The sequence below is a fragment of the Gopherus flavomarginatus genome, chromosome 5 (genome assembly GCF_025201925.1).
Source record: "Gopherus flavomarginatus isolate rGopFla2 chromosome 5, rGopFla2.mat.asm, whole genome shotgun sequence".
NCBI classification, from domain to species: Eukaryota; Metazoa; Chordata; order Testudines; family Testudinidae; genus Gopherus; species Gopherus flavomarginatus.
This window is the reverse complement of record NC_066621.1, coordinates 101,573,446-101,594,740: the sequence shown is the minus strand read 5'-3', so window position 1 is coordinate 101,594,740 and position 21,295 is coordinate 101,573,446. Positions and strand designations below refer to the sequence as shown.

The window sequence follows — 21,295 nt, the reverse complement described above, 5'->3', positions numbered from 1 at the left end:
GAAGTTGTCACTGCCCCTCTTAGAATCCTCTTTATATTATACTACTGAGAGAAGACAAGCATTTTATCTGTCTTTCTAGGTACTTATATGTTCCCCGCCCTTCCACTATAGCTTGAGTATATTTCCAGTTTCTCTTTTTCTGGGCATTTCTGTTCTTCCTCCCTATTATATTGCTGATATACTTTACTTTGTCCTTCTCTTGCTTCTTTTATACCCTATAGTACTTTTTCCTCATTTTCTTTTCCAACTTTTGCAATATATGAGTATTGTAATTGATTTTATGCTTTTCCTCTTCCGACTTCACTCTATCTGCTCTCAGCACTATCCATATATACTCATCTCCTGTATCATCATCTTTCCCTATTTTGTGCAATTACCACCTCTTTAAAACTCCTTGCAACCAGATTCATCATGTGCTATTTTTCTCCTTGACACTGCAATTGCTCTGTACTCTACTTTAAATATTATGCCTATCAGAAAGTTTCAGGTTTCCATAATCCTTTTCCCTTTATTTCATCCAGTTACAAGGCATTGTTAGTATGTCTGGATTTTCCAGTGGTAACAATTCTATCAATCCACAAACACACATAGATTGCATGATGTAGTCAGCCATATAGTTACCCAGGCAAAAGGTTTACAAACTGGATTCCTATTGAGTATTATGTATATAGCACTATGCTTATAAACTTTACATTTATTTATAGACTGATTCAAAATAGGTGAAATTTGCTACATGAAGAACACGCTGCCCCATAGAACTAAACAATATAAAAACATCTGTCTCAATAAATTCAATACAAATACAATACATTGTTGTCTCACTGTTTCCTTGTACTTCCCCATCTACCTGTATCCATCTGATGTCTCTTATCTTATACTTCAATCATAATATCTTTTGGGCAGGGGCTCAATTTTTTTCCTGTATTTCTACAGTGCCTAGCACAATGGGGTCCTGGGTCCATGACTAGGGCTCCTAGGCACTATGATAATACTAACAATATTAAAACACTAACAACACAGAAAGTGGCTTATGATCTTAATACTTGTAATGTTTCATGAAATAAAGTGGGCATTCAGAAGCTTTTATGAATGAAGGTAAGTAGGGAGGTTGGTTTGTATTAATTGAGCAACTGTTCTAAGCATGAATAGAAACACAAGAGGTACATTAATAGCACAGCAACTTAAATTCCTCTTGGGAAGCCATATAAGCTTTTAATTTAGCGTGCCAAATTCATTCCTGGCATAGTGATACTGAGATTAATAGGGTTGCATCAGGATGAGTTGCCCCAAAATGAGTAACAACATAGCCTCAAAAAAAATCCATTTTCATGAGGGTGTTCATTAATAGGTATTTTCCCCTTAAATCATAAATGTACAAGAGATTCCTCAAATAACTTAATTTTCTCAATCACAAATTAAATCAGGTAGATTTGTAACCTTTGACGATAACACTGTATATAACAAATCAGACAAAAGTCTTATCCTAGTCTTTTGCACTATCCTACTTATATCTCCTGGACATACATTCTGCCCTTTTGTCTTACAAGCAGATTAAGAATTCATGAACTTTTAAGCTAACAAGGGCAAAGGGCACTTGTATAATATGGACAAATTCTGCACTGTACAATATGTGAAGCCAAAACAGAATGCACACTCAGAATGATGGTAGTTCAAGCAGACATGTATTAATTTTACACTGTATAGATCAGTGGTCACCAACCAGTAGAAGCGGTTGACTGGTCGATCCACAAGCCTCTACCAATCGATCACAATCTCTGGCCACTAAAAGTCCTGTGGTGCAGCAGGGCTAAGGCAGACTCCTTACCTGCCCTGACCCCTCAGGTGCCGCTCCTGGAAGTGGCCAGCACACCTCTGTGGCCCCTGAGGGGAAAAGGGGGCTGGGATCTCCATGTGCTGCTCCTGCCTGCAAGCAGCACCAATTGACCAGGAATGGGGAACTGTGGTCAACAGGCTGCAGGGGCATGCCGGCCGATTAAACTCTGCTGCTGGCCACAGCCCAGGCCTCTGCTCCCACCAGGGTGCAGCAGCCAGGAGGGATCATAGGCACGGGGCCAGCAGCCAGGACGCTGGTCACAGTAGGGGCCGGTGGCGGGCAGCGGAGTCCCCAGCCAGGATACCCAGCCCCTGGACAGTGGAGCCCCACATAAAACATGGGGGTGCTGCAGCATCCCCCGCACCCTAAGTTCCCCATTTAAGTGTTTAACCGATAACATTTTAATCTGTTACATGGTTACTTTTTTTAACCGCTATTTACATCCCTAATTTTGACTCCACATAAATACAAGGCAAATAAGGGGCATATGCAAGGATAGAATATAGCCCTAAAACCACAGTGATTAAGTGGTTGTTATCTGCATTTCACACTTGTACAGATTTTCAAAAAATAAATGTAAATGACTAAAATATTTCATAATATGGTTGTCATATTTTAGACATTTTTTCACAGATGAAAAAAAGTTTTATAATGGTACCCCGCAAAACCCCTCTGTGAAGATACAACAGGCTGGTAGCTTACCTATTTAGAACCATAGGTGCTGACTCTGTGGGTGCTCTGGGGCTGGCGCACCCAGGGGAAAAATTGGTGGGTGCTTAGCACCCACCGACAGCTTCCCACCCCAACCCCGCCCCAGATCACCTCCGCTTCCGCCTCCTCCCCTGGGCATACCGCATGCCCACTTTTTCTCCCTGGCTCCCAGCGCTTGCACCGTGAAAACAGCTGATTCACACGGCAAGCGCTGGGAGGGAGGGAGGGAGGGAGGGAGAGAGGGAGCGGGAAAAGAGGGGGAATGCAGTGCGCTCGGGGAAGAGGCAGGGCCGGGGCCGGGATTTGGGGAAAGGGTCCAACAGGGGCAGGGAAGGGGCAGAGTTGGAGCAGGGACTTTGGGGAAGGGGTTGGAATGAGGCGGAGCAGGGCAGGGTAGGGGTGGGGAAAGGGTGAAGTTGAGGCGGGGCCATGGCAGGGGGCGTGAGCACCCACCAGCACCGGGGAAAGTTGGCACTTATGTTTAGAACCCCATTTTTACAACATTGTCACACAAATATAGAGATTGATTTTATATAAGTCACAAATTAAAATATACTTTGGACTAAAATGGGACATACAACTGAAAACCTAGAAATAGGTCCAATTTACAATGTGTGGTTGAAAATAGTTTAATAATTCAGTGACAAATGGACAAGTATTTTGACCTATTTCTAATCACCTCTACCATGATTCGTATAGGAAATAGCCAACTGATAATGGCTAAGCAGGTGGGCAGCAGGGATTACGGATATCTATTTTAGGGTTGTTTTCATATACGCATAATTAAGCAAAAAACAGAACACTGAGTCAAGGCCTAGATTCTACAATGATCATCATGTAGGCCGACCCCTGCGCCTGCAGGATTAGGGCAAAACTGTACACACAGCTAGTTTATGTAGCCACATTCCTATAACTGTCAACCTCATCTTCTATTCATTAAATCCACTAGATAAATCTTGTCTTAATATAGAGTCTAATATTGGAAACACTTATACACAAGTAATCTCACTGACAGATACTCAGCAGGCCTGAAGTAATTTTCACATTGTTACATAAAATCTAAAATTGAACTTTTTGCTTTCAAGTTTACCAGTTTACCACATGTCCTGCATGGTACTCACACAACTGATGGCAGTGTCTCGCTTCTCAAGTAAAATTTCAATTCTTTTTTTAATGAGTGTAAGTGAGGAGATCCTACCCCACAAAGTACTTACTGACCTTGGGGAAGTTGTACAGGTTTAGAAGCCTATAGGTCATGAATCCTAGTTTCACTTTTTCCACAAACCACCATTAAAATGTTTGCAGTTCCCAACCCATATTGCTGAGCAAGGTCTATATTCCTACCTGGGAACAGAACCTAAATCTCTAATGTAACAGATCCAGACCATTTCCATTAACTTCACCGCCTTTCAGAAGAAATGAACCAAATCTGTATGTTTGGCTATGCTGACTGGAAGAGAATCCACAAATTCTGGCACTCAACATTCCATTGTTGTCTCACACACAGTTCAGGAACGCACTGGCAAAAGGTGAATCAAGGGATTGGTCCACATAGAAGATAACAGCCAACTTCTGCTACCAGTTAATTACTCCTGAAGTTCAAATAATAAGAAGCCTGTGCTGTGGCTCTGAAGGGCACTGGCTGATGACCCAGGTGAAGAATTAATAATATGTGATCATGCAGTGAAAGATTATTACAATGCATAAATGCAAAAGGGCAGAATTAAGATTTCATATATTATCTTACATCTAGTATTTTCTAACTGGAGCACTTAACTTTGCAACTTTAATGTTCTTTTAACAGATTTGTTTTGTTGTGTGACACACACACACCCTTCTTAAATAAGCACTTATTGGGGCACTAGATGCTTCATGGCATTGCTCGCTGGATAGAGAGTTTTTCACCTGTTTGAATCCAGCACAGCTCAGCAGGGATTAAAAACTGTTCCCAATTTATGGAAGTTTGGTAGCCCCGCCATTAGGAGGGGAGTTTGCTGGATCTTAGTTCCAGGTCAACTATCAGAAATTCACCACCACACTTTGCACTAATTGGAAAACTCAGCAGAGAAGTCAAGAACTATATAGGCTGTGGAGAATGAACTATCCCTGATCCCCCTAAAGAAAATCATCTCTCTCCACAGTCACAGTTGAGCACACTGCAGGGTATTGAGTGTGGGACGCTTGCCTGGATGTTGTCCTGCAGATAAAGAGGACTTAATTTTCCAGCCTTGTCAGTCCAATAGCTTTCACCAACACTAAATCAAACATGATTTTATATTAAGTCAAAGTTTATGGTTATGTTAAAATCATTTGCAAATGTGTAAACTCACTCATTAAATAAAGTGTATAAATTGTCACATGGAACCGAACTGACTTGGCTGTTATGTTACTTCCAAACTGACAATGTAATTTCTGAAAGCAGAGTATGCTTTTATTGCAAATATTCAGAAACAAATGTAAATATAAAAAAGAGCACTAATCTTGTTAGAAACAACAGGTTTGAATAAATCCTTGCAAAAATGAGTGCACTGAAACAAGGGTTTTATAATTTCAGTCAGATTAGTGATTGTTTCTATGTACTGAACATATTCGTGCAAGATCAATTTTAAAATACTTGTTATAACCAAATGTTGTATTATATGTTCAAAAATAAATTATCAAAAGTATGCTGGAGAGATGTCCAGCTCCTGTCAAATGTCTGCTGTTATCAAAGCTGCAATTCTTAAATGGGAATAAAAATATCTTCTGAGGTATGTTGTAAAATACACTATTAGGCAGGATTTTGTGTCATCTTGTTTCATAGTCTAATTATCTATATTTTATTTTGTTCCTTTATTTTAATATTTTTTTAAAAACTACACTGACAGTTTCAACAATAATCTAAAAAGTTTATATTTATAGAGACTGCCAAAATGTCAAGGAAGCAAAATAAATTTTGTTAGGGTGTATAGTTAAGATCAAAGGTAAAATAACCTAGACTTACCATTTTTTAAGGAGATTCCCTCCTTTATTATTATTTTTGATTCTGCCCATCTCTGCAAGTTATTGTCCCCCCAAAAATCTCTCCTTTACACTCATATTTAGAGGAAAATATGTGCAAGAATATGAGGTTAATCTTTGATGCAACCTGCAATTGTGATTATACTGTAAAAAGCAATAATGACATTTTTGTTTTATAAACCAAATCATGTATTAAACAGCACCATACCTTTTGCAACTATCTTATTGATGGAATGGAAATAATAAAATTTAGAAATCTTGTCAATCAAAAGTGCCTCAGTACATAGAATCCAAGATACATTTATGTCTGACAGCTTGCAAGTTCTTACCTACACAAGTAAGTGAGTGAAGCTTTGTATGCTTGTGTGTTGTAGATCTAAACTTCAGATTGGTCTCTTTTTATTCCAGCCAAAAGGCATGTGTGTGTCTAGATTTAAAACCACCAAAAGCTCTCTACCCCACTAAGTTTACCTAGCCACAAAACTGAACTAACCCTTCACAAAAACCAATTAAGTCAAAGATCTGGAAGAGGATCTGAGGCTTTAATGTATATGAAAAATACTTCTTCAGTCTTCTTATATAGATGAATATTTCTGAATTGTCACACTGTGTGTCACTCTGAAGCCTAAAATATCTGTTGAGTCAGAGTGAAGCAATTGAAACAGCTACAAGCATGATTAAGAGTTTTTTGTGTTCAAGGTATCTATCACCAGTCACATCAGTCATCACTGGGATTCTCTGTCTGTTACCATCCAATGTTTAAGTGCTCAGACATTTGACTTTACATATTACACCCATACGATGTATATTTACAGGAAGGCATGTATCTATGCCATTCCAAGAGTCCTAGACCATTGTGATATCAGAGGTAACAACTAATCAACGCCCTTACAACAATTTCATTGGTTGTACAAGGAAGACTTCACAGATGGCAAGATTACTTGGCCCAACAGCCACATTGCCTAAAAAAAACCTCTAGAAATCTCCAGTTTTGTTATGGATTTAAAATGGGATCATAATTCTGAGACGTACATTCCATCTATCAATATGGCAGCTTCCTATGAATTATTTTTAAATGGTATTTAACATTACTTTTTGAAACTACTGCTGAGTTTTCTTCTGAATTTAGAGAACATGTATATCTTTTAAACAAATTTTTATTTTTATAAATACATGAAAAAAATGCAAGTATGTGTGTTATGGGTGTTTTGCAGCATTGCTCAAACAGGACAGAGTTATGTATGGTTGCATGGATGTTTTCCTGTATTTTGGTTTTTCATGCCATAATTAACAGATAATAGTTCTTCAGTTACAAATATCAAAGGAGAGGTTTCTAGTGAGGTTACACAGAGATCAGTTCTAGGCCAGACACCATGCAATATTTCTATCAGTGATCTAGAAATGAGAATAAAACAATGGCTCATGAAATCTGCAGATGACACAAAGACTTGGTGGATTGATAATGAGGACAGAGTGAGTCAGAGTGAACCGGATTGCTTGATAAACTGGACTCATTTAAACAAACTGCACTTTGATACAGCTAGGTGCAAGGTCAGACATCTAGAGTTAAGGTTGCCCAGTGACAGCTCGTGTCCTTCCAGAATGTCTAGTTCAGTAGACCTCCAACTTCTGAAAACCAGGAAATACAGAGTTGATGTAAACACTCATGAAATCTTAATTCTGCACCTCTGGAGCTGGCAGGAGCTATGGGGATTTATCTGCATGCAGTCCAGTTGCATTCAGCGTGTCAGGTGGTGCAGCTGTACTGTGTAGTGGAGGCAGCATGTGAGGCAGTTTGATAGAGGAGTGTTTGTGATATGAGATTTGCATCTGAGTCACCTGTGTGTGATCAAAGGAAAGAGGTGCATGTGCACCCTGAAGTTCCAGTCTATATCATTTCAATACAGAATTGTGTAGGCTGCGTCAACAGCTGGGCTCTGACAATATGTATAATCATGCAGATTCTAGAGCACTTAGAGTCAAGCTCTAAACCTTAACTATACCCAACCTGGTAGCCTGATTTAAGGTCATCATGAAACTAAAGACTACATTTTAATGCATACACACAAAGTGGCTGAATTGTCATTGAACATGCTATCTTATTTCTGGCATTTTCTCACTTTCAAGAGCTTAACTTTGCAACCTAAATACATTTCTATCCATGCAATATTTTGTATGTAATTTCCTGAGGAGGTAGTGGGGATTTTTTTTTATTTGTTTTCTTTGTTTTTTGTTAAAGAAAAATAATAAACACAAATTCCATGATGTTCAACTGTAACAAACACCATCCCTTCCTATCATGCAACAGCACCAAAACCTTCAACAATGCAACACAGCCTTCTACCACTTGAGCTACAGGACTATCTACATTATCTGGCAGCACAAAAAGACTCAGGGCTGATCTATGCTACAAGTTAGGTCAATGTAAGCTACCTTGAGCTGACCTAGTTGTGCACGTCTACACTTAAATTTGTCTCCTACTGATGCAGATGCCCCTTTATATAGACATAGTAACACCACCTTCCAAAGCTACATTGTGCTACAGTCAACGTACGTAGATCAATGCAGCACAAGTGTAGACATTGCATTACCTATGTCAACCCTAACAGTCCTCCAGCGGATTTCTCGCAATACCTGACAATGACCACTCTAGTTAACACTGTTAACTCCACTGCCTGGGGGTCACACAGACTGGAAACCCCCCTCCCAACTTCCCTCCAAAACACACACACCTTTAAAACTCCTGCAGATTTTTTAAATGCCTTTTCCTGATTGCCCAGCGGAGCAAGCACACCTAGCAGCGCTCCACTGTTGTGTGCAACTGCCCAGCAGAGCATGCTGGCTACATGCTCTAGACACATTCCTGCCTGTGGTAGACAGGAAATATTGGATCTCTTGGGCCTGTGGGGAAAAGAGGCTGTGCAAGCACAGCTCTGAAGCAGCCACAGAAATGTCAACATCAACAAGCAGATTGCTTGGCGGATGCAGGAGAAGGGCTACATCAAGGACTAGCAGCAGCACTGTTTGAAAGCCAGGGAACTGCGGCAGGCATACCAGAAGGCCAGAAACGCCAAAAACTGATCAGATGCCAAGCTGCATTCCACACTTGGCAGAGACTTCATCACAATTCTGCACACTCACTGTGGATACCTCCATGGAGCCGGAGTCAGAGGCCCCTGCCATGAACAGTGAGGACAACTATCATGAGGAAGAGGAAGAATATGGGGGACACGCAACTGGAAGGTACAACTGTGCCATGAGCCAGGACCTGTTTTTGACTCCACCACAGTCCAGAGTCCCTGAAGTTGAACACAGGCAAGAGTGAAGCAGTAGTAGGAACCTCAGGTAAGCATATAAATAAAATTCCCATGGAATAAATATAATTCCCTGTGGAAAATGGTGCCAGTATTCAGTGGCATTGCCCTCTACTCTTAGTTTCACGCAACTGAGCAATTCCCTCCTCGTTTCCCTCACCCCGGTGAGTCATACTCATCACAGCTGGTGCTGTTAGCGGTGCCATAAACAAGCAATCCGAAACAGAAATAGCAACAAGCATGTCTTGTTTAAACACTTTTGGGGAACAAGGGAAGGGAGGATTTCTGAATCTTAAGTTTCACTTTGTGTACATACTATACTGACAATGGTCAGGAACACTATCCCCAATAATGTCAAGGCAAACCTGGTGGCTGAACTTTGTGACTTTGTCCTTCCCCACAACTATTTCAGATTTGGAGACAATTTATACCTTCAAGTCAGTGGCACTGCTATGGGTACCCTCATGGCCTCACTGTATGCCAACATTTTTATGCCTGGGTTAGAACAACACTTCCTCAGCTCTGGTTCCCTATTGCCCCTACTTTACTTGCGCTACCATTGATGACATCTTCATCATCTGGACCATGGGAAAGAGGCCCCTGAAGAATTCCACCAGGATTTCAACAATTTCCACCCCACCATCAACCTCAGCCTGGACCAGTCCACACAAGAGATCCACTTCCTGGACACTACAGTGCTAATAAGCAAAGGTCATATAACCAGAAACCAACTGATCGCTATACTTACCTATATGCCTCCACCTTTCATCCAGACCACATCACACGATCCACTGTCTACAGTCAAGCTTTTAGATACAACTGCATTTGCTCCAATCCCTCAGAGACAAACACCTACAGGATCTCTATCAAGCGTTCTTAAAACTACAATACCCACCTTGTGAAGTGAAGAAACAGACTGACAGAGCCAGAAGGGTACCCAGAAGTTACCTACTTTCTTTGTTGGGCCTCTCCTGTAGTAACAGAATGCCACTAGCCGTCACCTTCAGCCCCCAATTAAGATCTCTCCAGCACATCATGAAGGATCTACAACCTACCCTCTAAAATCAGTAGGAGAACACTTCAGTCTCCCTGGACACTCAATAACAGTTATAAAAGTGGCAATTCTTCAACAAAAAAAAACTTCAAAAACAGACTCCAATGAGAAACTGCAGAACAGGCAGTAATTTGCAAACTGGACACCATGAAATTAGGCCTGAATAAAGAATGGGAGTGGATACAAAAACTAAATTTCCTCATACTATTTTTCCCCTAGTGTTACTCACACCTTCTTGTCAACTGTTTGAAATGGGCCACCCTGATTATACTGGCCTCATTACCACTACAAAAGTGATTTTTTCTCCCTTGGTATTCTACTGTTGAGAATAGCCCAATTCTACTTTAATTGAATTGTCTCGTTAGCACTGACCCTCCACTTGGTAAGGCAACTCCCATTTGTGTATTTATACCTGCCTACTGTATTTTCCACTCCATGCATCTGACGAAGTGGGTTTTAGCCCATGAAAGCTTATGCCCAAATAAATGTGTTAGTCTCTAAGGGGCCACAAGTACTCCTCATTGTTTTTGCTGATACAGACTAAACACAGCTACCACTCTGAAATGGTACCTCTGTGTGTTTTATCTCTAGCTGCAGCCGCTGCAGCCTTGAGGGGTATCCCCTCCACACCAGCAGAATGACTGACACAGATATGAAGAAAAGAGAGGCCATGCTAGTGCTGCATCAGATCTTGAACAGACAGCCTGGAGGATGAACACTGTGGACTGTATGCGGAAGGAAAGAGTGTAGAGGAGAAAGGCCGAGGAAAAGAAGAGGAAGATGCACCAGGACATAATGGACCTTCTCCATCAACAAACTCAGATCCTGCAGACTCTTGTGGACTTCCAGGCTCAACAATCCATGGCTGGATTGCCACTGCAGTTGATGGAGAACTATGCCAGCACGTGTACCCTTACCACTGCGCTCCGGGGAAAAGCATGGACAACCACAGCTTAATATACACCAGGGTGGATTTGATTTAAATCAAATTGATTTAAATCACAATTTAAATCACGAGTCAGGAAGACGCAATTTAATCATGGATTTCTACATAAAAGTGCATTCTTATTGGTTGTTATAACCTTAATACACATTCTTCACAATTCAGAGATAGATATAGGTTTCATTTTTAGAAGGCACAAACTATACATTTTTAAAGTGATTTATTTTGAAAACTTTTCAGATTAGTTTTACAGCTATATCAGAAAATGAATGAATGATTGTTTATTTCATTTACCAAAGGTAACTGAAGCAGATATTTATGAAGTCATTGGGAGGTGAACTATCTCCAATTCAACAGGTTAATCATGAATATTTGGAGGATTTTCTTGCCATGCTATATTAGGAGGAGAACATCACCAGACAGATATTAAAATTGTTTTATCTAAAACAACAACGTTATGTATTCTGGATGTTTTTCTTCAAAAGCAAACATATAATATTTTAACAAAACAAGTATATGAATTTTTGAGTTTAGTTAAACATTCACATTTTTTAAAATCAGGTTTGTTTTTGTTTAAGTTGTTTTTAACTAAAGTTAACTGGAATTTAAAAACAAAATAACTAAATTGACTATGTCAGCCAGGTCAACATAAGAAACTTAAAATATTGGCTTCTGCAGCTAACTCAGTCTTCTTCAGCTTCATTTTCCTATTTGTTCATAATCTGGAAAAGAAAAAACAAGCCTTCCTGCTTTTTCAGATCCCAAACGATTTCTCAGTTTGGAATGAATTAGTCCAAAGGAAGAAAATATTCTTTCTACACCAGCAGAAGAAGCTATTGCTGTTAAAAGTGAGATTATCACTTCAACAGTCTCTGAATCCAAGTACTTAAGTGATGTCCCCCAGTTCACTGGTGTGACTTTCTTTAAAACATCATCAGCAAACACATATTTCTTGAATGGTTCACCCTTAGCTCTGAAGTTTATTATAGTTGGTTTTATGGAGGGATGATTGCTGGATATCCATGTCACAGCCAACTCCTCTTCTTTGGTAGTTAAGGTTTGACCCTGGTACTAAGTACTGAGAATACTTGCAAGTAAATGAGCTGCGGATAGTGGTTGTCCCATTTGTTTTTTTTTAAGGCTTGTAATTTAACTCTGTCATTGCATATTTCTATTTTTAAGATCTCACTCAATTCCTTCCAAATTTCAACAACGTCAGCAATAAAACAGCTACTTCCATGCATTTTGTTCAAAGCTACAGAAATAGGCTTCAGGGTACTCAGCATGTGTGCAACATTTCTCTTAAGCCCAATGTTGAGAACTTTAGCTGTGACAGTGCCATCTATTTTTTACGATTTTGTTCACAAACTGTCATCAGATTAGGCCAGTTCTTGATATAGTGCTCAAAACAGTCCACTACTGCGTTCCATCGCATGTCCTGTGGGAGAGTTAGCTTGGTTTCTCTCACTTTTTTCAGAACAGCTGCTGCAAAGTGGTTGTTACGGAAGTATTTGCAATTTCAACAACATTAGCCTTTATTTCTGGAATACTGAAGGTTTTGGCTAGGAGGTGCATCAAATGAGCACTGCAACTGTATGTTATTAGCTTAGGACTCTCTTCTAAATTTCTTCTCATCTTGGATACATTTGTAGCATTGTCTGTGACCAAGCTGCGTACTAGTCATTTGAATATTTTATCACAGTTTGTTATAGCCGTGTGAAAATGATGGTGATCTTGAAGGAGGATAGTCTTCAGAATCCTGTATGTTGAGGTCTGTTATTTCTCACCTCTAGATATTTATTTATTTAAGAACATTTTTGCTGTTAACAAGCATGTTCTCTCTAGAGACATAAATCCACAGTTTGAGAACTGCAAAACTAAGCATCTCTAATGGCATCTTCTAGACTGAGCACTGAGTCCCATTGGGTGGATAGAAAGATTAACCTAAATAATCTACACAGAAACCCCTGGAACCCCATAAGATTGGGTCCCTAATCCATGAACTATTATAATGTTTAAGAAAAAATTGTAAATGAGTTCCATGAATATATTGTCACATACTACAGAATTAGAATTTATAATCCCTATTCCATGATGAGCTATTCCATCTTCGAGCTATAATGTATCAAAACTATCTTTAGATAGGTTTTTTCCCCTCAAAAATCATTTTATCAAAAAAATATTTAAATAAAAAAATCCAATTTTTATTATTTAAAAAAAATCATTGATTTTTATCCACTCTGATTACACTGACCTCTAGAGCCACAACTGATGTATGTGCAGCTACAATGGACATCAACATTCTTTTCCCTTGTTTATTTATTAAGGGTTCCCAATTTTTTTTAAGTTAAGAAGTATTTGCTATTATGTTCTTGAGATATTTTGTTAAATGCTATTTTCGTTACTGAATAAAACTCTTTTCATTAGTTTACTACACATTGTGCGCAATGCCTGTGGGCAGTAAAAAGTAAAGGTCTTGTAAACTCACAACATGTAGGGTCAGTGACAAACACAGTGTAACAATCATAAACGTACTGCAAGCACCACAAAAATTAATAGTGCATTGACAATGTGTACCATGCACCACACAATTCCTAACAGGCCCCCAAAACAGCAGGGCTAGGTGCAGCACTGTACACCACAATGCATTATTGTGGCTCACTATTAAAGTTCTCTTTCAAAACCTCCCTGAGCCATATAGCTAGACAGCTGCTCCACCTCCATCCTCTACCCCTGCAGCAAGTTTTCCCCCTTTGCTTCACAAATATCATGCAGGACACAACAGGAAGCTATAACCATTGGGACATTTTTCGCATTGAGAGCCAATCTAGCGAGTAAACAACACCAGTACCCTGTCAGTCTACCAAAAGCACATTGAACTGTCATTCTGCACCTGCTGAGTCTGTAGTTTCATCTTTCCTTGCTGCCTTTGAGGTGGCCTGAAAGCTTCATGAGCCAGGAAATAAAAGACAGGCTGGATCCCCAAGGATCATTATTGGCATTTCATCACCACCACCAGTGGTAATCCATCAGTGAGGAAAGCAGGTCCCTGCTTACAGCTTTCTGAACAGTCCTGTGTTCTTAAAGATAAGAGCCTCATGCACCTTCCCTGACTAGCCAACACCGATGTCAGTGAAGTGTCCCCGATGATCCATCAGCACTTCCATAATCATGGGAAAATAGCCCTTTCTGTTGATATACTTTGTGCCAAGGTAATGGGGCCAAAATAGGGATGTATGTGCCATCTGTTGCAACACCAGAGTTTGGAAAACCCATAGCTGTAAAAGCCATCCACTATGTCCAGCACATTGCCAAGAATCACAGTCCTGAATAGCAGGCAACAATTAATGGCTCTGCACGCTTGCATGACAACAGCCCCTCCCCAAAGTGGATTTTCCCTCTCCAAAATGATTTCCCACTCACTGGTAGCAATCCAGTGGTGCAAGTTTCCACAGTGCAATTTGCCATTCACTTCTCCACTGCCAGTGGAGTTCCCAGTTTGGTGTCCCTGTGTTGGATGACTGGGGCGAGCTCATCACACATAGCCAGGAATGTGGTCTTGTGCATCTGAAAGTTCTGCAGCCACTGCTCATCATCCCAAGCCTTCATTATGATGCACTCACACCAGTTGGTGTTTGTTTCTTTAGCCCAGAAGTGGCGCTTCACCATCTGCAGCTGCTCCATGAATGCCACCAACAACAGTGAATTCATTCACACTATATGTCCAACAGAATCTATCCTCCAAAAAAATCACATTCCTCCAGGGTCTTCTGAAGGGTCTGCAAATACCAGAGGATTGTGCGTCCTGTGCTTGCAACACTCATGACAATAGTACAAAGCTGTGCAGGCTCCATTCATCTGTCATAGATAGCAGACAGTAACAAGTCCAGCAGAGGCTTGTGGAAAATTGAATACAGGTGCAAAAATTATGAGACAGATATAATATCATGGGATGGAGAACACTGCTTTATGAGAAGTTGACCCCTTGCTCTCAGTCACCTCTGCGTAACTAATTTCTGTCACACCATGCATTGCCAAAATCATGCACTCTGCATCGACATAAGCACTCCTGGTAAGTACGCACAGCACCAACACAAGAAGCCAAGTATGCACATGCATAAGCAATGTACTAATTGTGGTGGCTATATGCTGAAATAACTTGCATCAGCAAAACACAGAAGTGTAGAGGCACCCTTATCCTTTTTAAACAAGCCAGGAGAAGAGGATGTATAACACACTGAAACAATGGGCTACCCAGCCATGAGTAACCCCATTTTACAGACAGTGTCACCAAGGACACAGATCTAATTGATTCTTTCTGAGATGGATGGATTGGGATATGCCATTTTAGAGAGCTGTGATTTATTCCCAGCTTGTATGCCATGTCTTCAGGATGAGACACAGCTTAATAAGAGCTGTTAATGGCAAAGACTAAAACCAGCTAGTAGAAAAAGGGACTCTAGAACTCTCACTCTTCTGGTTCTCAGTTATTATTGCTGCAAAGAATCCTGTGGCACCTTATAGCCTAACAGACGTTTTGGAGCATGAGCTTTCGTGGGTGAATACCCACTTCCTCAGATGCATGTAATGGAAATTTCCAGGGGCAGGTATATATATGCTAGCAAGCAAGCTAGAGATAACGAGGTCAGTTCAATCAGGGAGGATGAGGCCCTGTTCTAGCAGTTGAGGTGTGAAAACCAAGAGAGGAGAAACTGGTTCTGTAATTGGCAAGCCATTCACAGTCTTTGTTCAATCCTGAACTGATGGTGTCAAATTTGCAGATGAACTGAAGCTCAGCAGTTTCTCTTTGAAGTCTGGTCCTGAAGTTTTTTTGCAGCAGGATGGCCACCTTAAGGTCTGCTATAGTGTGGCCAGGAAGGCTGAAGTGCTCTCCTACAGGTTTTTGTATATTGCCATTCCTAATGTCTGATTTGTGTCCATTTATCCTTTTCCGTAGAGACTGTCCAGTTTGGCCGATGTACACAGCAGAGGGGCATTGCTGGCATATGATGGCGTATATTACATTGGTGGATGTGCAGGTGAATGAACCAGTGATGGTGTGGCTGATCTGGTTAGGTCCTGTGATGGTGTTGCTGGTGTAGATATGTGGGCACAGTTGGCATCGAGGTTTGTTGCATGGATTGGTTCCTGAGCTAGAGTTATTATGGTGCGGTGTGCAGTTACTGGTGAGAATATGTTTCAGGTTGGCAGGTTGTCGTGGGCAAGGACTGGCCTGCCACCCAAGGCCTGTGAAAGTGTGGGATCATTTTCCAGGATGGGTTGTAGATCCTTGATGATGCGTTGGAGGGGTTTTAGCTGGGGGCTGTATGTGATGGCCAGTGGAGTCCTGTTGGTTTCTTTCTTGGGTTTGTCTTGCAGTAGGAGGCTTCTGGGTACACGTCTGGCTCCGTTGATCTGTTTCCTTATTTCCTCGTGCGGGTATTGTAGTTTTGAGAATGCTTGGTGGAGATTTTGTAGGTGTTGGTCTCTGTCTGAGGGGTTAGAGCAGATGCGGTTGTACCTCAGTGCTTGGCTGTAGACAATGGATCGTGTGATGTGTCCGGGATGGAAGCTGGAGGCATGAAGGTAGGCATAGCGGTCGGTAGGTTTTCGATATAGGGTGGTGTTAATGTGACCATCACTTATTTGCACCGTGGTGTCAAGAAAGTGGACCTCCCGTGTAGATTGGTCCAGGCTGAGGTTGATGGTGGGGTGGAAGCTGTTGAAATCATGGTGGAATTTTTCCAGAGTCTCCTTCCCATGGGTAAAGATGATGAAGATGTCATCAATGTAGCGTAGGTAGAGAAGGGGCGTGAGTGGACGAGAGCTGAGGAAGCGTTGTTCCAGGTCGGCCATAAAGATATTGGCATATTGTGGGGCCATGCGGGTGCCCATAGCAGTGCCACTGATCTGCAGATATATATTGTCATCAAATTTGAAATAGTTGTGTGTAAGTATAAAGGCACAGAGCTCAGCAGCCAGTTGTGCTGTGGCATCATCAGGGATAATGTTCCTGACAGCTTGTATTCCATCTGTGTGTGGGATGTTTGTGTAGAGAGCCTCTACATCCATGGTGGCTAGGATGGTGTTTTCTGGGAGGTCACCAATGCATTGTAGTTTCCTCAGGAAATCAGTGGTGTCACGAAGATAGCTGGGAGTGCTGGTGGCATAGGGTCTGAGCAGAGAGTCCATATATCCAGACAGTCCTTCAATGAGAGTGCCAATGCCCGAGATGATGGGGCGTCCAGGATTTCCGGGTTTGTGGATCTTGGGTAGTAGATAGAATAACCCTGGTTGGGGCTCTAGGGGTATGTTGATTTCTTCTGGTGTTAGTGTAGGGAGTGTCCTGAGTAGATGCTGTAGTTTCTTAGTGTATTCCTCAGTGGGATCTGAGGGAAGTGGCCTGTAGAATTTGGTATTGGAGAGTTGTCTGGCTGCCTCCTTTTGGTAGTCAGACCTGTTCATGATGACAATGGCACTTCCTTTATCAGCCTCTTTGATGATAATGTCAGGGTGGTTTCTGAGGCTGTGGATGGCATTGCGTTCTGCACGACTTAAGTTGTGAGGCAAGCGATGTTGTTGTTCCACAATTTCTGCCTGTGCACGCCGGCGGAAGCATTCAATGTATAGGTCCAGGCTGTCATTTCGACCCTCAGGAGGAGTCCATGTGGAGTTCTTCTTCTTGTGCTGTTGGTGGGAGGGCACCTGTATATCAGTGCACTGTTCAGTGTTGTCCTGGAAGTATTCTTTGAGTCGGAGACGGCGAAAGTAGGCTTCCAGATCGCCACAGAACTGTATCATGTTGGTGGGGGTGGCAGGGCAGAAAGAGAGTCCCCAAGATAGGACAGACTTTTCTTCTGGGCTGAGTGTGTAGTTGGATAGATTGACGATATTGCTGGGTGGGTTAGGGGTACGACGGTTGTGGCCCCATGCGGCAGGTAGGAGTTTAGACATCTTACAGTCCTTTTTCCTTTGTAGAGAGGTGAAGTGAGTAATGTAGATCTCCTGTCTTATTCTAGTGAAGTCCGTTTGTATAGAAGTTTGGTTATTAATGAGAGTCTCCAGGTTGGAGAGCTCTTTTTTGATGTGTCCCTGTTTGCTGTATAGGATGCTGATCAGGTGGTTCCTCAGTTTTTTTGATAGAGTATGGCATAATCTCTCACTGTGGTCTGTGTAGTATGTAGATAGCAGTGGATTTTTTACCTTTAGTCCATTTGGTATGATGTCCATCCGTTTGCATTTGGAAAGGAAGATGATATCTGTCTGTATTTGTGCAAGTTTCTTCATGAGGTTGATGGATTTCCACTCCATACGGCTAAATGCAGTGCCTTGCATGGTGTCAAGTATCAGAGGGGTAGCCGTGTTAGTCTGGATCTGTAAAAGCAGCAAAGAATCCTGTGGCACCTTATAGCCTAACAGACGTTTTGGAGCATGAGCTTTCGTGAGTGAATACCCACTTCCTCAGATGCATGTAATGGAAATTTCCAGGGGCAGGTATATATATGCTAGCAAGCAAGCTAGAGATAACGAGGTCAGTTCAATCAGGGAGGATGAGGCCCTGTTCTAGCAGTTGAGTTATTATTGCTGTGCTGGAAGATGTTAACGGCAGCCATCAACCACAGACCTAGTAAAAGTTGAAGGGAGTACTAGTCACTCTTCATTCAGATTAAATGAGAGAGCAATTAAATACCCTTTTATTTAGTGATAGCTGGAACAATAGAAGCACAGGTCAACATTGAAAGGTATGAGCAGAAGCTAAGCCATGTGGCACAAAGGGGTTCATGGAGACTGATGCAAACACTAGGGCTAGAGCAATTATTGGTTTCAGCTGGAGAGGGGTATGAGTGAAACAGAGAACCAGAAAGTAAGAAGAAAGCCAGCAGACAGAGAAAGCAGCAGTGTCATGTGGTCCTCTGAGGAAGCTAAAAGACAGAGAGAGCTTCCTTTGGTCACAGCACTTGCTGAAATGACAAACTTTGATTTCTGAACAAGGCAAATGCCTCATATTGTCTGTTTCTACTGGGCTCAGGAAAAGAGGAGTTTACATACATTCTTGGTAAATAAACAGGCTTGCTCTGAAGTAATATCCAAATCATATCTTCAATTTCTCCTACTGGAAACAACCTGGCAAGGCCCAGAATATTGGCTAACTGCTTGGACCAAAGGGCCACATTATTATTTATACTTGTCCTTGCTCTGGGGGTTCTCATCCCAGTTCAGAGAGGTCAGAGGCTCCTACATCATACAGTGGCCCCAGAGGAGAAAGGGACTGGCTGTTGGGGTGACATGCTCAGTCTAAGAGTTGGTTGGTGAGGGGAAGCTCAAACACTGCTGTCTCCCAACCCACTCCATAGTTGCCGCAAAAGTAGCTGAGCTCACTCTTCTCCCATAGGTTCCCGGTATAGTATGGTGTGCTCTTGCTGCTGTAGTGGCATATTCAAGGATTCTGATATGCAGCCACAAGAGAAAGTGCTTGGCAGCAACATCTGTAGTTAGGTTGCCTACTCCCCTTATATACTGTGTCTCTCAGAGTTCGGTACTCAGTCTCTCTTAGCTCTCTAAACTCTCATTCTGCAACTTTATCTCCTATCTTCAACCTACCCAAAGTGTACTGCAAACATAACCTTCCTGCTCTGAGCACTCCACTACCACTCAAAATCAAGTGTTTTGTACCCTTAATTCCAACACAATCTTACACAACTTAGCTCTCTGCTCTCATTTTTCCCTACTCAACCCACCTTCCCTGCGCTATCAAGTCCTTTTGCCTTACTGCTCTCCATCTCCTATTACAACAACATGCAGCTGAGTGGGATCATGTTGTTCCTATGCCTGGAATAGCCTCCCTGTTCTCACCCACCACCAATGCTTTTCTTTTTACAAGCAATATCAAAGTGGCAGCAACTCTGTAAGCCACATGTTGTTTCTAATATAGGTTGGCAGACATAACAATAGTCCTACTATATATTCTGAGATACAGAAACCAGAAATAGTGCATCTTGTTTGATAAAATTGTTCAGCATCATAAATTATGTTGTCTGCATTCAGCGACAAAGGATACAATAGGGCGAGAAAAATCAATCAATCTAGTTTGCTGTCTCACTGACATTAAACCACCCTCCATTATATGTCCTCCTTTCCAGGTTTCACATTGTGTAGATAAGCTCATTTCCCTTCCAAATAATCACTAATTATTCATTAGAAACTAACCATTTGTAAAAGTCATTCAACTGCAATTTTTATCAGACACCTCAGACAAGTTAACATGGGCATTTGCACCTCCTCTTGCATTTGTGCTTTGTTCTTCTCAGTCTTTGCCTGACTAAGTCTATTAGGTCTGTAGACAAAACATCCTGACTTTTCTCTATCTTTAAGCTGTTTCTCTGTGCCTTGCACTGCCTTTCATTTGTATTTGCATAGTAGCACTAGGATGCAGATAAAACAACAACAAACAGTACTGCTGAGAACTAAATCTACAGAGATTTAATGCCACAATTATAAAACTGAGAAGTGGATAAGAAAATATTTTTGGAAGAGCAGTAATGCATTATTGGTGGTGAGGGTGTTCACAGTTATTTGACATTAATTTCTTATTGGCATTTGTACAGTTTCAGACATCCATGGGTGAGACTCCCTCAGTGACCTTTAAGTACTGCCTCTCATTAACAGGAATAATTTACTTCCCTTTTTATGGGCCACCTAGCCCACATAACACCACATCTCTCTCTTCTAGCACAATCTCTCCTCTCATTACAGACTTTTATCAAGATGAGGGAAATAAGAAAAAGCAAATGAGTTTTACAGAAAGTAAAAAATGCCTTGAGAGAGGTTCTTTCATGAAGGTATATAGATATAGATATCTCCCTGCAACAAAGAGTAATCCTCTCCACTTGCTTGCTCCATCTGTGACCTTTAGAGAGATTTACCAAAGCAAAAAAAGAAGTTTAATTAGAAGAAAGGGCAGCTGAAAGGACAGATACCAGGCAGAAAGCTTTTAATCTTTGTTATACAGTATGGGAATTTCTGAAAGCTCTATGAAGTCCAAGAGACTGCCTCATGAATTTTGGACATCAGGAGTGATCATTTTAGGCTCACAAGTGCCAGAATGTGCTAAAGTGGAGAAAAGGTATCTTCTCTAAATAAGTATGTTCTAAGTGATGCTCTATATAAAGATAGAGAAAGAGATACTTTGAAACAAGTCCCAACTTGATTGTTGGAAGAAAACAAAAAGTTCATCTTCCTGAAATCTTTTGCTCTATCAAAACATTAGTGCTCTTCAACATTCACACACACATACTCAGCCTGACCCTAGACTTTTTACTCATTTGAGACATCCCACTGACTTCAAGGGGGAGAGATTATTTTCCCCCTCCCCTATTTTAAAAATGCCTGTAGCAGGTGAACTTAAATGGCACTAGTAATGTGAATACTAACTGAAGGAT

The 21,295-nt window shown here is 41.3% G+C and overlaps 2 protein-coding genes across 4 annotated transcripts in view; one reads left to right on the top strand and one right to left on the bottom strand.

Moving 5' to 3' along the window:
• The window catches only part of CHRM5 (cholinergic receptor muscarinic 5), an 82,604-nt gene that overhangs the window by 37,126 nt on the left and 24,183 nt on the right, over nt 1–21,295 (top strand). The window lies entirely within an intron of this gene.
• AVEN (apoptosis and caspase activation inhibitor) overlaps nt 1–21,295 on the bottom strand; it is a 196,146-nt gene that overhangs the window by 159,478 nt on the left and 15,373 nt on the right. The window contains exon 1 of one of the 2 annotated variants that reach the window (XM_050954861.1): nt 5,529–5,671. The exons of the other annotated variant lie outside the window; for it this stretch is intronic. Within the exon in view, the coding sequence (XP_050810818.1) occupies nt 5,529–5,531 (3 nt within the window). The 5' untranslated portion in view covers nt 5,532–5,671. Of the gene's footprint in view, nt 1–5,528; nt 5,672–21,295 lie in introns of those variants that run through there. 2 annotated transcript variants of the gene reach the window in all.